Source organism: Bos taurus, chromosome 8, assembly GCF_002263795.3.
Source record: "Bos taurus isolate L1 Dominette 01449 registration number 42190680 breed Hereford chromosome 8, ARS-UCD2.0, whole genome shotgun sequence".
In the NCBI taxonomy this organism is placed as follows: domain Eukaryota; kingdom Metazoa; phylum Chordata; class Mammalia; order Artiodactyla; family Bovidae; genus Bos; species Bos taurus.
Genome location: NC_037335.1, coordinates 83,924,835 through 83,951,313, shown reverse-complemented (window position 1 = coordinate 83,951,313; position 26,479 = coordinate 83,924,835). Strand labels below are relative to the sequence as shown.

General features: G+C 38.3%; 1 protein-coding gene across 5 annotated transcripts; it reads left to right on the top strand.

Moving 5' to 3' along the window:
* Positions 1-106: 106 nt before the first annotated feature.
* On the top strand, positions 107-26,479 carry NOL8 (nucleolar protein 8). 5 transcript variants are annotated; one of them, NM_001191213.2, is made up of 17 exons: positions 107-361; positions 1,449-1,656; positions 2,311-2,373; positions 3,997-4,075; positions 5,796-5,931; positions 6,371-6,439; positions 7,591-9,441; positions 10,669-10,782; positions 11,253-11,375; positions 11,658-11,748; positions 15,480-15,618; positions 16,248-16,325; positions 21,300-21,571; positions 23,342-23,468; positions 24,041-24,111; positions 24,850-24,929; positions 25,580-26,094. In NM_001191213.2, the coding sequence occupies exons 2-17, from the start codon at positions 1,518-1,520 to the stop codon at positions 25,628-25,630; spliced, it is 3,483 nt and encodes a 1,160-aa protein (NP_001178142.2). In that variant the 5' UTR covers positions 107-361; positions 1,449-1,517; the 3' UTR covers positions 25,631-26,094. The 5 variants fall into 5 exon arrangements, with proteins under 5 accessions (NP_001178142.2, XP_059745254.1, XP_059745253.1 ...); XM_059889271.1 differs by having other exon boundaries at positions 318-361; positions 6,371-6,441; positions 7,593-9,441; positions 25,580-26,479; XM_059889270.1 differs by having other exon boundaries at positions 318-361; positions 6,371-6,441; positions 7,593-9,441; positions 11,250-11,375; positions 25,580-26,479.

The following is a 26,479-nucleotide window of genomic DNA, read 5'->3' as shown; positions in this document are numbered from 1 at the left end:
CTTGGAGCCCCAGTCACGGAAGAGGCGGTTCCGCGAGCACTTGAAGAGGGAGCTTCTTTGTATTTCTTCCCCTTCCTCATTTCCGCCGACCGTATCCAGGAGATAAGATGATAACCTTCTTCTGTAGGAATTAGAGAATTTTTGTTTGGGGTCTTTTGCGGACTTAGAGGCAGGGGACGGGGTCATCGCGATTGCCTGGAAGACTGGAAACGAAATAAAGAACACTGGGAAACTGAGCGTATTAATGGAACCTGAGGAGGCTGGGTTGGAAATCCAGTAGGAAGAAAGAGATAGGGTACTTGTTGGGACACGTGACTAGAATTTAGGCCTGTACGCCGCGCTGGATGTAGAAAAAGAAGTGGTGAGCCCGGGGCTTGGGGCCTGGGATGGGAAGGGGCTAATTGGCCTACCTTCTCCGTGCTTGTGTTCGAGTCTTCTCAGAGAAAGAAGTATGGGGTGGGTAGGTTTGGGACAGAGGAAGCCACCAGGAAGATATAGGCCTTGGCTCACGCCTAGATCTCGACCCATGCTTTGGCATTTTGGCGTTGTTTGGGGGTTCCATGTGTGCGAAGTCTGTCAACTTGGGGGGAGGGGCTTGTTGGGAGCTGAGCAACAGCTGGGCACTATAGGCATTGTAGGCCTTAAATCCCAGTATCTCTGGAAGAGTTTTCCTGAGTCCCTTCTATTCCAGCAACCTCCCTGGTACATTGTTAGAATTACGGGTTCTGAAATTACATTTGAGTTATAATCTTAGCTTCACCGCTGTTTCTCTAAATGGCATTGGGAAAGTGACTTCACCTCTCCTGCTAATCTGAAAGAAAGGCACCTGCAAACTACTTCGTACAACGCTGGCGCATAGTGTTAAAAAAAAAAAAATTCTGTATTAGTTTTGATATCCATTGCTGTTTTTGTGCCTGAAAACCACTTTGTATGTATTTCTGTTGTTATGTAGTATTGCAATTTCAGCATTTGCTTACTTCTCATTTGACTGTGAGAAACTTGAAGATGGAGAGCTTAAAGAATCTGCCTGCAGTGTGGGAGACCTGGGTTCCATCCCTGGGTTGGGAACATCCCGTAGATGTTAATATGTCCCATCCCATTTCTGTCAGTTTATTAAAGTGAGTGAATAAAGGAGAAACACCTAACAATATGGATTAGTAAAATCAGGGGGAGTAGAGTGTATATTGTGGTCATTTAGAGGGAAAAATGTCCACCTGCACCTGTGTCTGTCTAGCGGTTCTGTTCCAAAATGCATTCATGAAGAACAAGGATGTAGTGTGTGAACAGAGTCCTCAGGAATAAAATTGGGAACAATACAATAGGAAGGGAAGCACAAATCCAGGCAACCAATTGGCACAGAAGGTTCAGGGAAAGGAGTTGAGGGTTTTTTCGTTTGTTGGTTAATTGGTTGGAGTTTTATTTTTGTTGTTGTTCTTTGTTTGTTTTAGATTTAAGGGAAAGAACTCTAGGTAGAAGTCTTTTTCCACTAGAACACCCTGAGTGTTTGTCCAGCCTTGATGAAAGCCAACAGAGAAATGAAACGCCTTTTTGTGGGTGGTCTTGGGCAGAATATTTCTGAGGCAGACCTGCAGAATCAGTTCGGCAGATTTGGAGAAGTTTCTGATGTGGAGATCATCACTCGGAAAGATGATCAAGGTAAATTTAGAGTTCTTCATGGGTAGTTAAAGCAAATATAACTCAAGTCAAATATCACAAAATGAACCCCCAAATATGAATGTTAGCCCTGAACACTGAAAGTGATGTTATTTCATTATGAGAGTATAGTACTAACCCCATCCCAGCACATATGCCCTGGAGGTGTTATGTATGAAATAAAAAAATTCTAAATTCCCAAACATCCCCACTCCCCTTTTTTGTAGGGGGGAGGGAGCATGTGGCTTGCAGAATCTTAGTTCCCTGACCAGGGATTGAATCTGCCCTCTGCAGTGAAAGCCCAAAATCTCACACTGGACCTCCAGGGAATTCCCAAACATCCAATTTCTGAAACAAGTTGCTTTAAATTTTCAGAGCTAAAATTCTAATAATTAGTAAATGTCCTGTTAGAATACCACTAACATATAAACATGAAAAATGTTTCCTTAACTGACTGCTTGACATTTTTCTCGTACATATTTTCTTTTAAAATATTTAGATAATCGTGCTTAAAAATTTGCAATCTTTGTATCCAATGAAAAATAAACAAGGTTTTTCTTTGGAAGAGTAAGTTTCTAAGAGGTCTTTTTTAAATTTAGAAGTCATTTTTACATTATTCTCTGAGAAAGAATTTAATTTAATTTTTTTTTTTTTTAGGAAACCCACAGAAAGTTTTTGCATATATCAACATCAGAGTAACAGAAGCAGACCTGAAGAAATGTAATGAATGTTTTCTATATTATTTACCATTTCATGTCACTATGTAATTTGGAATAACTTTGATTCTAAATCTAAACAGCCACTTTTACATCATTGAGAGGGACAACCATGATGAATAGAATTCTGATATTCTACAGTTTGAGATTTAGATTCATCCCATAATGCATGACATATGGTAGCACATTACCAACAAGTTTGCTCAAAATTGGCATTATCAAATATTGTGGACAAAGGACCATGCTTTAGTAGAAACTGTATGTTACCTATATCCCACTGGATATTATGCCATACCCAACTCCTCAGGGTGTTCATTTCTCAGGTAAATAATTCTTATTAATAAATGCTATTAGAAGAGGGCTTTACATTATGCCCTTATAAGATCATATCCTTGAAATTATGAAGTATCTATCAATAAGTTTAAGAAAGCTGAGGACCAGCTGTGGCCTTCAGTGAAGAGTGAGAAGTAATTCATACTGCCACTAATGTAGAAATGCATTCTAATTATTTGGAGACTGAAAAGTCAAAAGACACTGAGTAGGAAACATACTAATAGAGAAGGAAGGCCATTGGCCTTTTGTAATATCATCCAGTTGGGAAACATATATGACAAGTACATTGCAGTCATAAACACAGTTCTGTTGTGTGACTTAGCTGCTGCTGCTGCTGCTGCTAAGTCGCTTCAGTCATGTCCGACTCTGTGTGACCCCAGAGACGGCAGCCCACCAGGCTCCCCCGTCCCTGGGATTCTCCAGGCAAGAACACTGGAGTGGGTTGCCATTTCCTTCTCCAATGCATGAAAGTGAAAAGTGAAAGTGAAGTCGCTCAGGTTGTCTACTTGAAAGTTACACAGTCATGTCCGACTCCTAGCAACCCCATGGACTGCAGTCTACCAGGCTCCTCCGTCCATGGGATTTTCCAGGCAAGAGTACTGGATTCTATTTAAAGTAGAAGACCCAGTTTGTTTACCTGATATATGACCAAGATACAGCTTGGCTCATAATATTACTGTGAATATGAAATTGAATAATACTTCTGTACTTAGCATAGTACCTGTCTCATAGAAATTTCTCTCAGTGATGATTATTAAGGAAGCTGATAGCAGATACTGAGAAAAATCAGCTACTAGGGTACAGTAGTTCAAACACAGTGTAGTTGCTTGTGCTAATATGTTTGCAAGTTATGCAGTAATAATTAGTATGAGGTAGTAAGTAAGAATGAGGAGCTGTAGGATTCCAGTGTCCTCTGATTCTCCCTAAGAAAATTACATAAATATTCTATAGTTTTAGTATGGTAAATAACAGTGATATGTTAAATAAATACCAACCATTTGCCAGAGATTTCTGACATTATAAACAAATGACAAATTTTGCTTAAAGGTTTGCAGATTTGCCTCATTCAAATCTTCCAGTTACATGAGACAATAGGGAACATAAGAATCTACTAAGTGGTCAAGATAAGAATGGGACCTAAGCTTCCTCTTTCTGTTTTCACTTTCCTTATTCTCTTTCCTCTGTGTGTTTGTGATAAACAAGTTTTCTTTTTTTGGTACTAATTAGTAAAAGCACATGCTGAAATATATTTTTGCATTGCTATGTACTTGGGTACTAATTCTTTGCTTTATAGGTATGTCTGTTTTAAATAAAACAAAATGGAAAGGTGGGACACTGCAAATTCAGCTAGCAAAGGAAAGTTTTTTGCACAGGTAAGGTTTGCTGTATTTGATTTAATCCAAACATTAACACACTAATTTCTTAATATTGTAAGTGATTTTATATGTTCACTTAATTGATTTGAAACTATCACACTATTACAGTTTTAACAAATTTATGCATTATAAGTAGAGCTATTTGCAGCTTTTTAGACACAAACTTTTATGATGATGTAGATCTTCCCCCTTCTTTGTAACACCTATTTAGTACTATTTTAGAAAATGTCCCATAGTCTAGTTAATCATCCCCGACTCATGGACCTTTAGACCATTTCCACTTCCTCTTGATAACAGATGACCCTTGAAGATAACTTCTATATATGTACAAGGGTCCCTCTGGTGTGTATGTCAACAAAAGGAGTTGCTATGTCATGGAGTTAAGCACACTTAAAATTTTAATAGATGATACCAAATTGCTTATGTTAACTTTAAACTGTTAATGAAAGTATCATACAAAAACTTAAAGATAATAGGGATCCCTGTAAGAGAGGCATAAGATTAATTAAGCTTAAGATTTAAGAACAAGGCAATGTAAAAGCAATTAAAGCATTTTAAGATCCGAAAAGTATCCTTAGGGAGAAAAGATTGTATGCGTTTGGATGCTTTCAAAATGGGAGACATTTTTGGAATGTACAGATGAAGTGACCAAGAGAGTTTTAAGATTGTTCTCAAGCAAAGAAATGCCACAAAGAAAAATAAGGTCTAAATCAAATTTTGTGGAACTAGTCTGGAGACGAAGGTGAGGATTTTGTTCTTCAGCTGTGGGCCTCTGTAAACAGGGTAGTGATGAGACTTTGATTCAGCAGTACTTTTGTGCCTATTATAGGCAAGAACTGGGGCTCCCATCCTGAGCAGGGTGAGCACACAGTGCTGCTGCCTTTGAGTACCTGTGCACGTCTGCCTGTGGAGCATGAATCTTGGAAGTTGAAATGTAAAAGAGCCATAGTTCAGTTCAGTTCAGTTGCTCAGTCGTGTCCGACTCTTTGCGACCCCATGAATCACAGCACGCCAGGCCTTCCTGTCCATCACCACCTCCCGGAGTTCACTCAGACCCATGTCCATCGAGTCAGTGATGCCATCCAGCCAACTCATCCTCTGTCGTTGCCTTCTCCTCCTGCCCCCAATCCCTCCCAGCCTCAGAGTCTTTTCCAGTGAGTCAACTCGTCGCATGAGGTGGCCAAAGTACTGGAGTTTCAGCTTCAGCATCATTCCTTCCAAAGAACACCCAGGGCTGATCTCCTTTAGAATGGACTGGTTGGATCTCCTTGCAGTCCAAGGGACTCGCAAGCATCTTCTCCAACACCACAGTTCAAAAGTATCAATTCTTCGGCGCTCAGAAAAGAGCCACACCAGAGGCAAAGAGGCCAGTGAGAATTGGTCAGCACAGTTGACCAGGCCTGAATCAGATAGGGAGTTTGAATTGGAGGATTTAGTTGGCATTCTATTCTGCATTCTCTTCATTATGAGAGTAGTAATATTCAAGATTTAGCAGATGAGATTCTGAAAGAAGAGACCTTTTCCTCATAACAAAGAGAAGGGATTAAGAATAGTTAAAATACCAAAAGTACATAAGTTGAAAGGGAAAAGCTGAGAGACCCCAAATGATACCTATGAAGTTAAACAGCTTTATAGTATGAAAAAACAAGACAGAAGCATGGTTAATAGTGTGATTGGTTATTGTAACTCACTTATTTGTATTTTTTCTTTGATTCAGATTGGCCCAAGAGAGAGAAGAAGCAAAAGTAAAGAAAGGAAAATCAACAACAGGCAACACCAGCTTGTTAGAAAAGATGAAAACGGTGGATTTCCATGTGAAAGCTGTGCCAGGAACAGAAGTACCAGGGCACAAAGTAAGTCACCCCTGGTAGCCTGAGTAGCCTAGGAACCAATTCCTGAGACCAAATGACCATGAACATCATGTTTAAAGCAATTGCTTTTTCTCTCTTGCTTTGAAGCAGTTAACATAAATAGTGCTTTTTGATCTTCCAAGTGCATTTACAGCTTTTGGGAAAGCACAGGTTTCCCCCATTTTAGAAAGAGAAATAAAAACCCACATGGAGGCAAGTCTCCTGAGGGAAATAGAGGTGGTGAGGAGTCCAAACAGGTCCCAAGTTTGCCTTTTTAATGGCTGTTATTTCTGTACCATCTTATGTGATTTATATGGGATCAACAACTGCCTCAATTTTCTTTCTTTCTATACTCTTTTTTCTTAAGTTATATTTATGCAGAATGGTTAATCTTTTCTGTTTGTGACAAGTATAATAAATATATCCTTTTTTTTTCTTTTAGAATTGGGTTGTGAGTAAATTTGGAAGAGTCTTACCTGTCCTTCATCTAAAGAATGAACGTAAACGTAAAATATCCTTAGCAGTTGGCCTTTCAGAGAAATTATTGTTGACTACAGTGATGGATACTGCAGAAGTTAACTTCGTGTCTTCGGAGTTTCACTGCTGCTGTCAGTAAATCTTTAGATGTTTAAGAGTTTTTATGTTCCCAATTTCTCTATAAGGTAAGATCCATTTACCTACATGTATGAAGCAATTAGAGGATGAGAAAATGTAGTGACGTTTTATACAAGTAAGTAATACAGATGATGCTTGTTAAGCAAGCACTTTTACTTACTTATTTATATATCATTCCTCTCGTTTGACATGGATTCAGAGCCATTTCCAGAGGAACTAAGGAAGGGCAAGGGAACACAGTGCAGTCATAAAAGTAGGCTTTGGACAGCAGAGAGGAGGATTTGGAAGGACAGTGTAAAGCCAAGAGATAATAAACAGTATTTGACACACTTCACATATAATTAGCCAGGTATTCAGTAATTACTAAGTGAACAAAGGAACTGTTCAGGAGTGAGAGATGAAAGCAACTTATACTTGTCTATTCGTATGTTTTAGGAAATCAGCCAATGCCATTGACATTGACTGGAATCTTTCTGGACAGGGTTAGCAACAAAACAGATCTGATAAGTATTAGCCTTCTAAGAAAGACCTGCAAAAATTCAGAGAGTGAGTGAAATGTGAAGTGGATGTTTGAGCTAAGAGAATCAGGTCTAGGATGAGCCAGCATTGAAAAGACAGGAGTGGTCAAAATGTTGGAGAATCTCTGATTCTCAGGTTTGAGATAACCAACAGAGTGTCTAGTTGTTCCCCCTCTGACTGCCCCTCTATACTCTGCTTTATGATGTTAGCAGTGAATAGATTTCTCAGACATATAGAAAAGTACCTAGAATATAATCTTAAATCAGTTTGTTGTAATATACATATACAACCCAAGTAATTTCTTCTAGTTAATAGTGATGATCGTTGGTTTTCACTCTGGACATGCCATGGACATGTCAGTTCCAAAGACCCTGAGTTACCTAATGAAGTCCTTTTTTGTTTGATTGGAAACTGAGTGTAAAATGAGTCAATGATTTGCTCAAGATTAAACAGGATTCTTTTGCTTAATCAGATTGATAGGTTCTTCTAAAACCTAGTGCCTATTTTTGTTCCTTGACTGTTGGTGACATCATAAAGTATGATCCCTCAAAATACTGCCACAACTTAAAGAAGATAGGGGAGGATTTCACAAATGCTGTCCCTATATCCAACCTCACCTGGGAACTGGAAGGAGGGAATGATCCTATGAGTAAGAAACGGCGAGGAGAATTCTCTGACTTTCACAGCCCTGCCAAAAAGATAATAAAAGTACAGAAGAATGAGGATTCTACTGCATTTCCTACCATCAGATCAAAACCTAGTGGCATAGTGGAGAGTCCACATTTAATACAACAGCTTGCACAAAAAGCACCTCATAATTCCAGTACTCCTAAATCACCGTATATAACTGATTTTGATCATCAGAAATTTAAAAATGTATTTTTTCAGACTTCTGGTTTAGAAACTACCAAAAAGAGAAATAGCATATCTGATGATGATATTGATTCTGAAGATGAATTAAGGCTAATGATTGCACGAGAGGAAAACTTAGAGAAAACTACATGGTCCTCAAATGAATTTGAAAATGATCCCTTTGAAGTTGTAAGGGATGATTTTAAATCTGATTTTCACAAATTTCATACTTCAACAGGTTTAGGCCTCAAAAACAGTGAAAATAATGTTACGGAAAATGGTTGTGACTCTGATTCAGGAGATACAGATGAAATCATTGCAATGAAAAAAAGTTCTGGTAAGATCGAAAACGGTGTAGATTTTTCACAAGGAGAAAAGTCTATGTACAAGAAGACTTTGAAAAGCAGAAAAAAGTATGATCTTTCTGATGACTGTATTAAAGAACAAAAAAGAAAAAACAAAGTAGAGATAGCCCTCAGTCACAGAGTTAAGCCTCTTAGTTGTAAATCTCTGATTGAGTCCAGTAGCAGTGAAGATGCTGATTCTGTATCAGAATCAACTGAGTGTGAAGGAGATAAGGAGTATAACACCTTGATGGAAAACTGTCTCCGTGTGAATCTGACTTTGGCTGATTTGGAACAGCTGGCTGGGGGTAACCAGGAGGCTCCAAAAGAAAAGACTGAGAGCAGTGGCCAGGAAACCACTGCCAAGTGTGACAGGGCCTCCAAGAGCCGAAGGACTCCAGGTGACCTCCGCAGAGGCCAGCAGTGTATTCATCCTGAGGAAATTGTGGCTTCTCTTTTAGAAGGAAGAGAGAACCCATGTGGAAAACAGAAAACAAAGGAAAATACCTTAAAGCCAAAATTTCAGGCTTTCAAAGGAGTGGGCTGTCTCTATGGAAAGGAATCAGTGAAAAAATCCTTGCAAGAGAGTGTTGCCTCTAATAATATTAATAAAGATCAAATTTCCTTGAAACTTGAGGAACCGAGGAACGTGTCCATGGGAAAATGGTCCCTGTGTGCTAATGGCCTATCAAGTGAACAGACTCCTTTCCAACATGCAAAGGAGGCAAATGACTCAAACCAAATTCAGCCTCAAAAGAGACAGTCTTTTTTGAGCCAGGGTCACAAAGTGGTGTCCCCTAACAGTTCAGAAAAGAGAAATAGAAATCCTATTTCTAGTCTGTTGCCACTGAAAGATAAGAAATCTTCAAGTTGTGGGGCTAAGACTCCCAACAGAGGCCTTGATGAAGACTGTTGCCACGGGACTGGAAAGTCAGGAGAGAGCTCTGAAGGGAGGCCTGATCTGTGCAGCTCCAAGACCCCTGAGAAATCACCAGAGGTTTTCTCAAGGAGAGACTCCCAGGGAAGCAAAACTGACTTCCCACTTTCTGTTAATAGTTCATCAGATGTTAACGCTAAAGATAAGCATGCTGAAGATAATCAGAAACGTTTGGCAGCCTTAGAGGCAAGGCAGAAAGCCAAAGAAGTCCAAAAGAAGTTGGTTCACAATGCTCTGGCAAATTTGGTGAGTATATTTTCAGTCTAGGAATTTACCAAGAACTCTCTCCAGGTCTAGTCTCTTTCTTTCCCACAAAGGTAGGCAGGCCCCTTTAGAGCTGAACGTTTGTGTTTTATGTCTTTGTGTCTATATAGTATATCTGGATATTGCTTTAGAAGATATTACTGATATAATTAAGTGATGTGTACTAATACGTCTCAGTTGTCATATATATCACCTGTCAAGTGAGTCGTGTCTTATGAAGATTTACTATAATGGGACCTTATTCATTTTTTCAAGAATTATTAACTTCCTGCAAAGTTCCAGTCCTTCACAGCAAGTGTTCGATTGTATAGAAAAGATCACTATCAGGCAGTATTGGCTCACAGTGTGGTGAACAGAGGGTCACAGTTCAGTTCCATGCAATGGGAAACAAGTATGCCTACGTGCCCTGACAGGAAGCAGACCAGTTTGTTGGCATTGCCGGGGAGTGGGTACTTCCCCAGCTGACCTGAATCTAGTGGGAAAGGCTCAGTAGAAATTGGTCTGGCAGAGGCAAAAGGTTAGGAAGAGAGAGGAAAGGCATTATAAGATAAGGCAGCAGTTTGTACAAAAGTGAATATTTGCAATAACTGACTAAATAGAGTACAAGGTGGTGACAAGTGAGAGAGATAAGTAGGCTACAGGGCTGGAGTTTATTCTTAAGTGTGGGAAAAAACTGAAGGACTGGAAATAAGGGAGTAAAAATTAGTTGTGTTGGAACAGGATTTGGCAAACGAGCCCATGTTTTAAAACGAGTCCTGTTTTAAAAGAGCCTCTTGGCTAAGAATGGTTTTTACATTTTTAAAGAGTTAAAAAAAAAAGAATATAGAACTAAAACTATATGTGGCTTGCAAAGCCTAAAATATTTATTCTCTGGCCCTTGACAGAGAAAGTTTGCCAACTTCTGTTTGGGGCAAATGGTTCAGGATGTGGTGAGAACAACAAATCAAATGGGACAAACAAGGGAACAAGGATAGACAGCCTTTGGGAGGTTTTGAGCCAGAACCAAGGCAGTGACTGTGGGAATATATTTTTAAAATAGCAGGAAGGCCCAACTGATGGGACTTGGTGATCAACTGCAAATGGAAAGCGAGAAGTTTCTATCTTGGGATGATGGCAGCATTCACTAGAGAAAAAATAGGGTGGGAAATAGACTTACTTGGGGAAGAAGAGAGGTTGTCTTAAAGGTAATGCTTTTGATGACCACTCTAGGATGGTCATCCAGAGGACAAGCCGACGCACATCATCTTTGGTTCCAATAGTGAAAGCGAAACAGAGGAGACATCCACTCAGGAGCAAAGCCATCCAGGAGAGGAACTGGTAAAAGTAAGAAATGTAAGATGTCCCTATGGGCTTGCCTCTACTTGTGCAGATTCATTTCTGCATATTGCATACCAAAACCTGCCCCCGACTGCTGGGCTCAACATAAAATTTCCTCTGAAAGCCACAATGAAACACAAAACTCCCCAGACCACCACGCATGGATGCTACGGGGGCCTTAAAGATTTTCTCGCACATAAATCTGTCCTCTGCAAAGTGACATCAATATTAGTGAAACCATGCAGAAAATGTTCTTATATATAATAACTACCCCCCTTTCAGGCTGCATTAGGAGCCTCTGGAGACCCAGGGGGCCATGTAAATATCACTGACTCAAGAGTTTCTATTATAACCACCACCCTGTTTCCTGGGATATGCATCTGAGTTGTTTCTTAAGTGTAATGAGGAAAATTGCATAATGAGGGAAATACTGGTTGTCTTGGTTATTAATAAACGTTTCTGTCCTTATGTAGCAGGAGTCCATGGGTAGAGCCTCTGGGAAGCTCTTTGACAGCAGCGATGATGAGGAATCTTGTGCTGAAGATGACAATAACAGGTTCAGAATTAAACCTCAGTTTGAGGGCAGAGCTGGACAGAAGGTTAGTGAAGACTGAAAATAAAAAAATTTGCAACATGCTCTTATTTTTTCAACATAGTCCTTAAATCTAGGTTAATGAAGGCAGACCTTGCCCATACTCTTAACATTAAGGTTTTTGAGATTGAGTCCTCCATGGCCCTCTTTGTTTGGTTCATGAGTGGGTGAGGTTATGCAAACATTAATGTAGTAAATTTCACAGCATGGGAAGTATACTTGGAGGGTCTTTTTTATAAGTAATTTCTTGGGAATGCGACTGTCAGTTGTCTTTGTGTTTTGTCTTTAGCTCATGAATTTGCAGTCTCACTTTGGCACTGATGACAGATTTCGCATGGACTCCCGATTTCTAGAAAGTGATAGTGAAGATGATCATGAAGGTAAATGACTCATTGTCCAAACAAACAGTCCTGTTGTTAGAGCTGGCGTACCTCAAGAAATCAACTTGTCTAGCATCTTCACTTAACACACAGAGAAATGTTTTATGTAATACCAGAACACCTGATCTGCCTCTTGAGAAATTTGTATGCAGGTCAGGAAGCAACAGTTAGAACTGGACATGGAACAACAGACTGGTTCCAAATAGGAAAAGGAGTTTCGTCAAGGCTGTATATTGTCACCCTGTTTATTTAACTTATATGCAGAGTACATCATGAGAAACACTGCACTGGAAGAAACACAAGCTGGAATCAAGATTGCCAGGAGAAATATCAATAACCTCAGATATGCAGATGACACCACCCTTATGGCAGAAAATGAAGAGGAACTAAAAAGCCTCTTGATGAAAGTGAAAGTGGAGAGTGAAAAAGTTGGCTTAAAGCTCAACATTCAGAAAACGAAGATCATGGCATCCAGTCCCACCCACCACTTCATGGGAAATAGATGGGGAAACAGTGGAAACAGTGTCAGACTTTATTTTTCTGGGCTCCAAAATCACTACAGATGGTGACTGCAGCCATGAAATTAAAAGATGCTTACCCCTTGGAAGGAAAGTTATGACCAACCTAGCTAGCATATTCAAAAGCAGAGACATTACTTTGCCAACAAAGGTCTGTCTAGTCAAGGCTATGGTTTTTCCTGCGGTCATGTATGGATGTGAGAGTTGGACTGTGAAGAAGGCTGAGCGCCGAAGAATTGATGCTTTTGAACTGTGGTGTTGGGAAAGATGCTTGCGAGTCCCTTGGACTGCAAGGAGATCCAACCAGTCCATTCTGAAGGAGATCAGCCCTGGGATTTCTTTGGAAGGAATGGTGCTAAAGCTGAAACTCCAGTACTTTGGCCATCTCATGCGAAGAGTTGACTCATTGGAAAAGATTCTGATGCTGGGAGGGATTGGGGGCAGGAGGAGAAGGGGATGACAGAGGATGAGATGGCTGGATGGCATCACTGACTTGATGGACGTGAGTCTGAGTGAACTCCGGGAGTTGTTGATGGACAGGGAGGCCTGGCGTGCTGCGACTCATGGGGTCGCAAAGAGTCGGACATGACTGAGCGACTGATCTGATCTGAACACATATAGTGTTACGTGTACATGGTGTGTTACATGTACATGTAACACTTGTACATATTAATTTATTTATAAAATTTTAATTTCCTGAAGCTGCCAGAAAAGATAGGAATAAGTAGCATCTGCCAAAGGTACCATCTTCCCTCATCCTGGTGTTATAAGTCAAGGACCCTACCTGGCAGTAGGTCAACAGGTCCTCGTGAGGTTGTGTAAGACAGATACATCCCACTTGGTTTACTTAAAGAAAGTGTTCATGCTCGGTGCAGATTTTTCAAAGCAATGTACCACTGAATATCACTCTACTTAAATTCATTCTTATTTGAATATATTTAACAGCACTGATGCTATCGGAAGCATCGGCAATGGTTCCAAACTTTCTTTACAAGATCTTCTACTCTTATCCTTTGCAAAAGACCTCACCTCCTACTTGACCAAGATGATGGTCACTTCAGGTAGCTCCCTGCTTTCCTTTCCAATCTCAGAACTACTCTGTCCTTTCTTTTTTCTTCTTTCTTGAGTTTATCTAATCTGTATCTTGATCTTCTCCATTTATACCTCCTGTTCCCTCCTTTCTCATTTGCATCTTCACACTTAACTTTCTTCTATCTCTTCGCTCTTTCTGCAGACATAATTCGGTCTCATAGGTTCAAAAAGCCATTCTTCAACCCTGCCAGTTTTTAAGTTGCCATTCCCTTTTTTTTTTTTTTCAGTTCTAAGCCTGAAATGAAAAAATAAATTTCATCTAATTTAGAAGCAGTTGATTTTATTGAAAGTACAATCTCTGGATATGATACTTTCAATTCTTTGAAGTGATTATTCTGTATATTATACATTTCTGAAAACAAGTATTCCGAGAGTAAATTCTCCAGGATCCATACCAACTTATTGTTTCAGAACTTTTCACTCAGAATTCCATGTTGATAACATAGGAATGGATAGAACCTTGGGATTAGTCAAGAAGCTATAGATGTTGCTTTCTAACTCCTGCCACTTTTGTCTGTCTCATATTTACAACTCTTTAGCGTGCGTTCCCTCAAAGCTGTGAATAACTGGTTTACCAGATGCAGTGGCGTCTTCTCAAGCTTCATCCTTCAACCTACTTATAGCATTTGTTACTGTTGATCATCATCCTTGAAATGTTCTCTTCCCTTTGCTTCTATTGCACTATAACTTCCTTGTTTTCTTCATAATTCTTGGTTCTTAAATTTTCCCTTTGCTTTGAGATATAGGCTCTTCCCAAGGTTCTATAGTCCATGTGGCTTTAGCCTTCATTTTTACATGAATATTTTCCAAATCTGGGTCATCTTTGCTCCTGGCTGTTCTGCTTTTCAACTTTAGATACACCTGTGAGAAATATCCACCAGGCATTGAGGAAAGAATAATTGGGAGCTCAGCAGAATAGTCATGAGCAAAGATTACCTACATTTGGAAAATATTCATGTATAAACAAAGGCTAAAGCCAGAGGATCTTACAGAACCTTAGGAAGAGCCTGTATCAGAGGTTCCTTGGGAACGTTTGAGACTGAGCTTTTTGTGTGTTGCACAAAGACCGTCCTGCAGATAAGCAGCCTACCAATACACTGAGCCCTTTCTAACATTCTGTTCTACTTCCTAATTGGCAATATTAGGATAAAATTAAAATTGCCACTTTTTAAAGTCAGAAATCATTGAATGTGAGCAGTTTCATGTGGTTTAGCCTAATGCAATGTAAACTCTTTGCAGTTTCTTATTTCAGTTACGTGTTCATTTTGTTTCCTAGCGTGCTCTCTTCCTTCCTCAGGGAATTACTTTGTCTTTCCTACCTTAGACTGTACCTGGTTTGTAAAACATTTCTTAATCCAACTGAACATAATCCCTACCTTTTTTGAACCCTTAGACACTTTTGGGCCATCTCTATAGAAAACTTATGCAAATCAGTGTTTTATTCTGTTAATTTCTGTTATTTAGTTGTTTATATTCTACAGTATTTTGAAAAGGTCTTTAAGGCTCAGACTTCTTTTATGTTTTCTCTTATAATCCAAACTGGCTGTTAAATGTTTAACTTTGTTCCCGGATGTTTGTCTGTTTTTAGTAAATAAGAAAGCCAGCTTATAGGATTCCACAATGCCCTGTGGGTAGGCTCTATTCCTGTGATATTTATTACTGAGTTTAAAAGCTAAAGTAACTGCTAACATATCATGTTAATAGTCAGTACAATTACCACCTTTCTGTCTTTCACTTTTAGATTTACATGTAATTTAGATTAATTTCTAGATTGTTGCCAAAAATCAAAGAATCTTTATTCACTTTAGGTTTTTAATTACTATCTTGCTCTATTACATTTGTCAATCTTTACCTTAAAAACTTAGACTTGCCACTGAAAGCCATTAATTTCGTATTTCATTTTTATAAGTAGAAATGGGAATTTTGTTTGCTGATCAATTTCTGGATTCACTGTGACATCAGGGGCTTAGGGACAGAGAGGTTAGCAAAACAAGGTTTAACTTTTGTTCTTCCTGTCTTAATGTGCTTTGCACATGTTTAAGTGCTTGATAAGTATTTGATTATTGAGATTTCTCAAGTTAGGTTTGCCAAAAGATTACTAATTATCCTCTTCCCTCAAAGAAATAAATGAAAAGAAAACTCCTGAGGAGGAAGAGCTTGCTGCAGAAAAATTGAAAGCCCTGAATGTTGTGCAGAGTGTTTTGCAGATCAGCTTAAGCAATTCTACAAGCAAAGGATCAGTAGCTGCTAAGAAATTTAAGTATGTCTTATGTTTCATCTCACTCTTCTCTCTTCCTTTGCCACAAAATTAGGCCATTTTCAACTTCTTGGGGAGATCAGTTAACAATATGTATCAGACTCTTAATATTATACTTACCTAGTGATTCACTTCAAGAAACTAATCTAAAATTTTTTCTGTATTTATTACTACTGAAAAAATGGACAACTGTTTAAATATTAATAAATGTTAACAGTTTATTATAGAAAATATATAATTTAGGAAGACTAGTGTAATGAAACCCCTGTGTACATCACCCAACTTCTCCAATCACTAACATGTGACCAGTTTTCTCTTCTATGCTTTTACTCACTCCCCACTACTGTCACCACTGAAATATTTTATACAAATCCCAATAGTATATCATTTTATCTATATATATTTTCCTGTTTTAAAATAATATTTAAAAAATTTTCAAAGATCCTCTCAGAACTGGGTAATTTAAAATATAATTGCTTCTAAGGAGCTCCTGCTACACTTATTTGATATTTATGCCTTTGTCTTGCTCAAAAGTGGAATTGTCCTGGTTTTGCATTATGTTTTGCTATTAGTTTTTTGGATTTATACTCTGATTTGTCCCTTCAAACTTATCACTCTCCTTTTTTAAATAGGGACATCATACATTATGATCCAACAAGGGATGACCATGCAACTTACGAAAGAAAGCAGGATGATAAACCAAAAGAAAGGTAAACTGCTACAGTTACTAGTAAGGTACCTGTGTTAATCTTCTAGATTTGGCAATTGTTTTCATATCTGTGTAAGATGCTACTATGAGGGGAAACTAGGTGAAAGTTATTCCTAGTTTTTCTGTAAATCTGTTTCTAGTTTTTCTGTAAATCTAAAATTATTACAAAATTAAAAGATTCTTTTAAAAAGAATCACATTCAGACCATGCAAGCCTCCTCATTGTGGAATGTCTCTGTACCTACCCATCAAATCTAGTGGTGTTTTTGTTCCTTTAATTGTCTTAAAGTATTTGGGTCTCCTGTGAATCTTTCTGGGGTTCACTTCATTAGACAAAAGCCAAAATTCAGTGTAAGATAAACTTTTTTTCCACCATGGTGTTCTGCCGGGACTGCTGAGAAATAATACCTTTAAACTCATAAGAAGCCCTCTTGTTTGAACAGTTGGAGTTTCTGAGCTATATCTAGGCTCTCAACAAAGGATTTTGCTTTATATTAATAATTAGCCTGGTGTACAAATTTTTCTCTTCAGAGTACGATAGTAAATATATTAGGCTTTGCAGGCCAGATGGTGTCTCTTGCAGTGACTCTTCTCTGTCCTTATAACAGAAACAGAGCCATACATAATACATAAAATGAATAAGGTAGGCTGTGTTCTAATGAAACTATTAGTAGGACACTGAAATTTGCATTTCATGCAATTTGTACATATTATGAAGCTATCTTTTTATATAGTTTTTACCAGTCACTTCAAACTACAAAAATTATTCTTAACTTGCAGTCTGTACATAAATAAGCAGTGGCTTGGATCTCATCCATGGGTTTACTTTGCCAAAACCTGCTTTACACTATATTTTCCTGAAAAAATAGATTTGTTCTTGGTTAGAAGATATTTCTTAAATTTTATGTTACTTGCCTTCTAGAGAATAGGAGTCTTCAAAGTCATGAGGTCCTAGCGCCTTATTAAAAAAGATTTCTTTCTTTAGTTTCACTATCTCTGCTTATATGTTACTGTAAGCAGCAAGAAGAAATCAGAAAATGCCTTCAATACCTTCCTAGACATCTCCATTGCTAGATCACCCATTCATTAGGTGCATTTTCTACTTACCAGTTAATAAAGGCGACAGTGTTGCTAAGCCTCCTGCCACTATATAACAATGATCTCCTTTCCCCCATTTTCCAATAGCGTTTACTTCACTTTTCTGCAAGGCCTTACCTGAAGCCTCAATTGGCATGTAGTTTCTACTAACCGTTTCTTCAGGGAGTTTTCATGCTTTTGCTAACACCCTCCTCGCTGACCTTCCAACTTCTGCTTATTGTGTGGGCTATGAAGTCATTCCTACATTTTGGGCTTTTATAGCAGTACCCCACTTCTAGGTACCAAAATATGTATCAGTTAGATATTGCTATGTAAAAAATGGCCCCCAAAATGAAGAGCTTGAAACTAAAAATTTATTAGGTCCCAATTTCTGTGGGTCAGGAATTTGGGAGCACTTCACCAGATAGTGCTGGTTTGGGCTCTCAAGAGGTTGTAGTCAAGATGTCACCTGGGACTATAGTCTCTGAAAGTTTGCAACCTGCTTGCAAGATGGTTCACACACTTGACTGCTGGCAGGGGCCTCAGTTCCTTGCTTTGCTGACCTCTCCTTTTGGGTGTTTGGGTGGCCTCAGAACATGGTATCTGATTTCTCCCAAAGCCGGTGATTAGGGAAGGGGAGAGAGCAAGGAGAAAGCCACAGTGCACTCTATAGCCCTAGTTTCAGTAGTTGAACCCAACCACATCTGCCTTATTCTGTTCCTTACAAGAGGTCATTAAGAACAGCCCACAGTGAAAGGGGTGGAGGAATTAACTTCCACTTCTTGAAGTATCAGAGGACATTTGGACCACCTTTAAAACCACTACCTTAAAAAAAAAAAAAAAAAAAAAAACCACTACCTTGTGTTTCATTGATCATGGAGCTCAGTTTCGTAGGAGGCATATTTGACTTATAGCCTATGGTTTATTTAATGAAGTATTAAAAGTTTCTCTGTATAAGATAGTCTCCACCAGTAAGATGATCATTTAGGACATTATTATTTTAGGTAAAACAGAATATTTGGCCTAATAAATAAAATAGACTCTAATAGAAAAAAAGGATGTTCAGTTCAGTTGCTCAGTCGTGTCCGACTCTTTGCGACCTCATAACTTGCAGCATGCCAGGCCTCCATGTCCATCACCAACTCCTGGAGTTTACCCAAACTCACGTCCATTGAGTCGGTGATGCTGTCCAACCATCTCATCCTCTGTCGTCCCCTTCTCCTCCTGCCCCCAATCCCTCCCAGCATCAGAATCTTTTCCAATGAGTCAACTCTTCGCATGAGATGGCCAAAGTATTGGAGTCTCAGCTTTAGCATCAGTCCTTCAAAAGAGATCCCAGGACTAATCTCCTTAAGGATGGACTGGTTGGATGTCCTTGCAATCCAAGGGACTCTCAAGAGTCTTCTCCAACACCACAGTTCAAAAACATCAATTCTTCAGCGCTCAGCTTTCTTCACAGTCCAACTCTCACATCCATACATGACCACTGGAAAAACCATAGCCTCAACTAGACGGAACTTTGTTGACAAAGTAATGTCTCTGCTTTTGAATATGCTATCTAGGTTGGTCATAACTTTCCTTCCAAGGAGTAAGCGTCTTTTAATTTCATAGCTGCAATCACCATCTGCAGTGATTTTAGAACCCAAAAGAATAAAGTCTGACACTGTTTCCACTGTTTCCCCATTTATTTCCCATGAAGTGATGGGACCAGATGCCATGATCTTCATTTTCTGAATGTTGAGCTTTAAGCCAACTTTTTCACTCTCCACTTTCACTTTCATCAAGAGGCTTTTTAGTTCCTCTTCACTTTCGCCATAAGGATGGTGTCATCTGCATATCTGAGGTTATTGATATTTCTCCTGGCAATCTTGATTCCAGCTTGTGCTTCTTCCAGCCCAGCATTTCTCATGATATACTCTGCATATAAGTTAAATAAGCAGGGTGACAATATACAGCTTTGACATACTCCTTTTCCTATTTGGAACCAGTCTGTTGTTCCATGTCCAGTTCTAACTGTTGCTTCCTGACCTGCATACAAATTTCTCAAGAGGCAGATCAGGTGGTCTGGTATTCCCATCTCTTTCAGAATTTTCCACAGTTTATTGTGATCCACACAGTCAAAGGCTTTGGCATAGTCAGTAAAGTAGAAATAGATGTTTTTCTGGAACTCTCTTGCTTTTTCCATGATCCAGCAGATGTTGGCAATTTGATCTCTGGTTCCTCTGCCTTTTCTAAATCCAGCTTCAACAGCTGGAAGTTCACAGTTCACGTATTGCTGAAGCCTGGCTTGGAGAATTTAGAGCATTACTTTACTAGCGTGTGAGATGAGTGCAACTGAGTGGTAGTTTGAGCATTCTTTGGCATTGCCTTTCTTTGGAATTGGAATGAAAACTGACCTTTTCCAGTCCTGTGGCCACTGCTGAGTTTTCCAAATTTGCTAGCATATTGAATGCAGCACTTTCACAGCATCACCTTCCAGGATTTGAAATAGCTCAACTGGAATTCCATCACCTCCACTAGCTTTATTCATAGTGATGCTTCCTAAGGCCCATTTGACTTCACATTCCAGGATGTCTGGCTCTAGGTGAGTGATCACACCATCGTGATTATCTTGGTCGTGAAGATCTTTTTTGTATAATTCTTCTGTGTATTCTTGCACCTCTTCTGCTTCTGTTAGGTCCATACCATTTCTGTCCTTTATCGAGCCCATCTTTGCATGAAATGTTCCCTTGGTATCTCTAATTTTCTTGAAGAGATCTCTAGTCTTTCCCATTCTGTTGTTTTCCTCTATTTCTTTGCATTGATCGCTGAGGAAGTCTTTCTTATCTCTCCTTGCTATTCTTTGGAACTCTGCATTCAGATGCTTGTATCTTTCCTTTTCTCCTTTGCTTTTCACTTCTCTTCTTTTCACAGCTATTTGTAAGGCCTCCCCAGACAGCCATTTTGCTTTTTTGCATTTCTTTTCCATAGGGATGGTCTTGATCCCTATCTCCTGTACAATGTCACGAACCTCCATCCATAGTTCATCAGGCACTCTGTCTATCAGATCTAGTCCCTTAAATCTATTTCTCACTTCCACTGTATAATCATAACAGACTTGATTTAGATCATACCTGAATGGCTTCGTGGTTTTCTGTACTTTCTTCAATTTAAGTCTGAATTTGGCAATAAGGAGTTCATGATCTGAGCCACAGTCAGCTCCCGGTCTTGTTTTTGCTGACTGTATAGAGCTTCTCCATTTTTGGCTGCAAAGAATATAATCAATCTGATTTTGGTGTTGACCATCTGGTGATGTCCATGTGTAGAGTCTTCTCTTGTGTTGTTGGAAGAGGAATCTCTTACTATCTAAAAACTCAGTATTGGAGACTGCTGTGTAACTCTGGTTAAAACCAAAAACAAAAACATATTCCTAAATATAGAGCAGGTTTGATGGAAACAGAAAAATTTCATCCCAGACATACTTATAATGCATTTCTACAACAGAATTATGACTAAATCCTTTAATGCCAGTATCATAAAACTCACCATTTTACAATTTGATAGAGTCTTAAAAGTCATGTGGTTTAACCTTGTTCATTTTGTAAATGAGGATACTGAGGGCCATTGCAGTTAAGTAATTGTCTTACTCATAGCTGATATCTTAGTTGTAATTTCTGAAGTGTAGTTCAGAGGATAAAAGAGAGGACAATATGATTCATGTTTAATACTTGGAGCTGTTTGAAATAATTTTGGCTATTAAAAGCTTTTTGGTTAAGATTCTGTCCTTATGAGTTGTATATGTGGATCCTCTTGGTGGTTGAAACAATGGGACTAATGTTATCCAAGGTATTTTTATTTCCTGATTTCTGGAATTTTTCCAAACATTGACTTTTTTGTGATCTTTATATATGTCAATGCAGTAAAGCAAAACGAAAGAAGAAAAGGGAGGAAGCTGAGAAACTACCTGAGGTGTCTAAAGAAATGTATTATAACATTGCTACGGATTTGAAACAAATATTCCAAAGTGTAAAAGATACTAGTGAAAAGGAAGATAACACACCTTGGAATGAGGACTCTGATGGAGAGAAAGCTGAGGTAGTCCAGGACACTCCAGCTCTGATGACTCGCAGTGAGCAAACCGGCGGATTCACATTTTCCTTTTTTGAGTCTGATGCCAAAGATGAAAAAGAAGGTATATTTTTGTTTGTTTTTACTTTTTCATTTCATGCAGTTTGAATTTAATTGAGTCTACTGTAAGTATGATGATTTAACATTAGCTGAAGGCAGTATTCTCTTCTTTATCTAGATAAACAGTATTTCAGTCAGCATTACATAACCATAAATGTAACGTGCCTAGAGCTGTGTTCAACACAGTAAGAAATTGTTCTTGAATTTGGAAGCAAACTTATAGATAGCTGCCATATGAAGGCAAGCCAGAGAAATATGCAACATTCCTTCTTCTGTTGAGTAGAAATAGTCATATATTTAAATATGTTTAAGAAGTCATATATTTAAATAGCTTTACATCTTTGATGCAGTTGGAGAAGCCATAACTTCAGGAAAGCCAGTGTTATTTGTTAGGAGAAGAAATATGTAACCCTGGCTCTAAACAAATATGCTGTGTCATCAATATACCAGCTGTTTCAAACTTTATCCTTGGAGATTTGCCAGAACCTAGAGAAAAGTATCGAAGACAATGGCACCCCACTCCAGTACTCTTGCCTGGAAAATCCCATGGACAGAGGAGCCTGGTGGGCTGCAGTCCATGGGGTTGCTAAGAGTCCAACACAACTGAGCGACTTCACTTTCACTTTTCACTTTCATGTGTTGGAGAAGGAAATGGCAACCCACTCCAGTGTTCTTGCCTGGAGAATCCCAGGGATGGAGAAGCCTGGTGGGCTGCCATCTAGGGGTTGCACAGAGTTGGACACGATTGAAGTGACTTAGCAGCAGAAGAAAGTATAGCACTGGTATATACAATTTTCCATTCTACTTCAGGAGATTTACCTCTGAAGTCCTACGTGTCTAAAAGTTTGAAACAAATATTCCTTAGGAAGTTGCTTCTCACCTTAAGATGTAAGTGTAGTTTTTCTGAAAGTTCACTGTAAAAGCAAGGTATACCTATACAGAATACACCTAACAATAAGTTCTACTTGAAAGATCAGCAGTTAAAATAGCATCCTTGTGTTTAGCAGATAGGTATTAGATTCCAGCTTTGGGGTGCTACAAAAGGAGGTACAACAATCAAGTAGTTTTTCCAAAATTGTCCTAAATAAGATACAATATATCATTGCTCTGCTTATTTCATTCTCTTGCCTATGCTGTCCATTTGAGTACCAAGGTCAGTCCTAAACTGTTGAACAGAGTTGGTATGATATAGATGTTTTAATTTTTCTAACTTTGAGAGCCAAGTGTGAGAAATTGGCCTTGAAATGATTGCTAAGACACCCGAGCAACCTGGGAGATGTGTTTTATGTGCTTTGGCAATTATGAGGACTTGTGAGGTGATCATCCACAGCTTTTAGCAGCAGCTTTTTCAGCAGTTTTAGAAGGAAATTTGGGAAATTGAAAACGTAAAGATATGTTCCTTTTCTCCTTTATGAATAAGCAGGAAGGCAAACGGGTTTCACTGCATCGTTAGACTGCTCAATGCTAGCACAGGTGTCACACTTATTTTGATCTTTCTTGTAAATTGTGTTGCTCATTTATAAACCTTCAGCTTTTATATCTTTTGATAGTATTACTGTATTCCTTATGAGATCACTGTAGCAATGCCAAAAAATAAAAGTTTCTCTCAATATTTGAAAATCAAAAAGATACTACTACACATTTTGAATTAATGATTACGATATTCAAAATGTAGAAATATGTATGCATGGTGAAAGTAAACAAGTGAATGTGTCCATAAATACTTGGGCTTTAGGTCACAGTTGTGTCATCTTTCATTGTCTTGATGACATAGAGACCTATAGAGTTGAAGCAGTAAAACCTGGGAAGGTTGCCTGGCAGGGAGACCCTCGTTTCCAAGACAGCAGTTCAGAAGAGGAAGATGTTACTGAAGAAACAGATGACAAAAAGCAGAGCCCTGAGTAAGTAATGTGCTTCTGTCCAGATATATTTCATAATTTATAAAATCTGAGTTGGACATGCTTTAGAGATATTATAGAAGTATCTTAAGTTTAGCTTTTCAAGACAGTTTTCTTTTTTCTTTTTTTTTTTTTTTGCTCCTTTAGAGAGTTCTGTAGTCTTTTTGTCATTGGGAGCGTGTTTCTTTTCCTTGAGATTTGGATAGCACTGGGTGGGGGATATGCTGCACATAGGGAAGAAAGCCTGCCACTGAAGTCCCTGGTCTGGAAGAGGATGCTTCATCTAGTTGGCTGCTACCTCATAGGAAACACTGGCAAAATGGGTAGCAGTGGTTGGGTGAGAGTTTTAACAATCAGCATGGGGAAGATAGAGCTTGTACTTAAATCTTTGTTACCAAAGTTACAGGTAGAAGCAAAGAATGTTGAATAGAGAAAGGGTGGTATTACTTTGACTCAGGGCAAAAATGAGCAAGACACAAAGCACAGATATTTAAGGCATAGTTCATTTATATTTACAATGTGAACATTTCTTAAATGTTGAAATTAAGTGGCCAATTCTGTCTTTCTCACTTCAGAGAAGTACCATTACCTGAGAAAGAGACTACTAGATTTTTCTTTTTCTCTAAGAATGATGAGAGACTTCATGGTAAGTCAGTTTTTTTATTAAATGGCATATATAGTACATCTCTATTTATACATAGTGTATTCTGATATATTAATACTAACATGCATCCAAGTAAGAACTGATTGGGAAAAATTCTGATTCTTTGCAGTGTGATATGCTTTAGCCCCCTCTTGTTAGACAGAAGCTTGTTGACTTATAAAGCTCTGGAAAACTGAAAGCTCCCATTCATCACCTCAGCTTACTCGCTATCCTCAGCAAGGGCTTGTCTTGTTCCAGGGGCTTGCTGAGATGCTAGAAATACAAAATTCGCAAGTTTTTAGTACCCTAAAAAGTTCACATGAAGTATACTCAATATCTTGTAATAAACTGTAATGGGAGAGAACCTGAAAAGAATGTATGCGTGTAACTGAATCACTTTGCTGTATACTTGAAACTAACACAACATTGTGAATTAACTATACTTCAGTAAAACAAAAATAGAAAAAAAAGTTCACATGAAAATGCTGAGGCTGTTGAACTCATATCTGAAGCCTAACACAAACAGAAACTAAGTTACATCACAGTAAATGGTTTATAAACAGTAAAAATCCTAGCAATTCTACATTTTCATTTTCTAAAAGAATAAAATATTTTTGAAAATTAGCATAAACTGCGGGTGGGGAATCATGTTAACTTGAAGACCTTGATAATGCCAGCACTAAAATATTGTCTGTTTTAATATTACTGTGCTGCCTTGCCTTTCTTTGTTTTTCCTTCTAGGTTCTGACTTATTTTGGAGAGGAGTGGGAAGTAATATTAGCAGGAATTCTTGGGAGATCAGAACAAACAATTTGCGAATGGTGAGTATCGCCATGTTAATTGTCTCCTGAAATAGATATGATGTTACCTTTGTGTTAATATTTTCCTGGTGTAGGAATATAGGAAGGCATGAAACTTGAGAAAACTGAAAACATGATTTAAATGCTCACAATTAATAGTGCTGGAAGGGAAGTTTTAATTGTTTAACTCAATCCACCCATGTGCAGAAAGGAGACTAAAGAGTGGCTCCATTGAGTGACTGATCTGAGTTCTCATCATGCTTATTAAGTAACAGGAAATGATGAAATTTTTGAAAGACTGAATTACAGTTTCCATTGTAAGCACTTAAAGCCAAAAGTCTGAACATTCCACATACATGTGAGCACTTCCAAAATGATTTCTACGACCCAGTCACTGAATAATCTAAATTTTACTTTATGTAGTTACTGAACACTGTGAAAGTTATTTTATTTTTAACAAAGACTTTCTTTTTAATTTAATGGCTTCATGAATTTCCAATAACTTATTGGAAAATGGAGGAAGTATAAGAAAGAATATAAATAACATGAGGGAATTATTGGAGACTTTGACTGAAGAGTCTACTCTCAAAATAACAATATGCACACTCTGTCTTATTTATGAACCTGCCATGCCACACCTAACGAGGGCTTTTGATTTTATGTTTTTCTAGGACTGTCGGAAGAAACATAAAGATGCCAAAAGGAGATTGAAGCTAAAATAATAAATGTCATCATTAGTTTTGATACTGAATGTAAAGAAGTCTTACCATGGATATTGGAGTGATCTAGAAAATGAGTTTAGATGGCAAAGAATTCAGAGTGAAGGAATATTCTAAATCTTATCTGGTGGATATCATTCTGATTGCTTTCTTTTTCTGTACATTTCCTATTTGTTCTTACCAAATTACTTCAAACAACCTGAACATTTGTTTTAATGAAGCAAAACAACCTGAACATTTGTTTTAATGAAGCATAAGATAGTCCCTCAAAATACTTTGTATATATTTGCCCTCCATTTTCAATAACTAATGGACATTTCTTGCCATGAGGTTTTAAAATATATGCATCAGAGCACTTACATTTTTCAAGTTATGTTTCATGTAAATTATACTTGAAATATTTCTGATTGTACTAAATATACCTTACCTCCATTTTGTGGTTTTTTTCTAAGAGGTTGAATACAAGTTAACCTTGAGTTCTGTATTTGTGTCCTGTTGAATAAGCTAACTGAAATGCAGGACATTTCAGACCAACTTTCATGGGAGAGTTCTGTGAGGACCAGAAAAGAATGCTAAATGCAGAGTTTTCCTTTCCTCAGCCTCCAGGAATTGATGGAGGCAGACTCGTCAATCCCAAATTCTAGTTAGATTAGAAGTTTTTGAAAAATTGAAGTGCCTGACAGATGACATAGTCACAGTTAGGAGTCAGTGCCCTGGGTCCAGATAAGGAAACAGATTTAATACCTCATTAAATTAACGTGGCTAGGATTCACTATAGATAAGCCTCTATCAAACTGGGCTCTGTACAAAATTATGCTTTATATAATAAAGTCCCAGGGGATTATCATTGAA

What these genes read in the sequence shown, in the direction of transcription:
- NOL8 (XM_059889268.1), top strand. Translation starts at nt 1,518, where the DNA reads ATGAAAGCCAACAGAGAAATGAAACGCCTTTTTGTGGGTGGTCTTGGG. An exon ending in CAGAAGTACCAGGGCACAAA is followed by an intron (nt 5,932 to 6,370) that starts GTAAGTCACCCC and finishes TTTTTCTTTTAG; the next exon opens with AATTGGGTTGTGAGTAAATT. An exon ending in TAGTGAAGATGATCATGAAG is followed by an intron (nt 11,749 to 15,479) that starts GTAAATGACTCA and finishes CTTCCCTCAAAG; the next exon opens with AAATAAATGAAAAGAAAACT.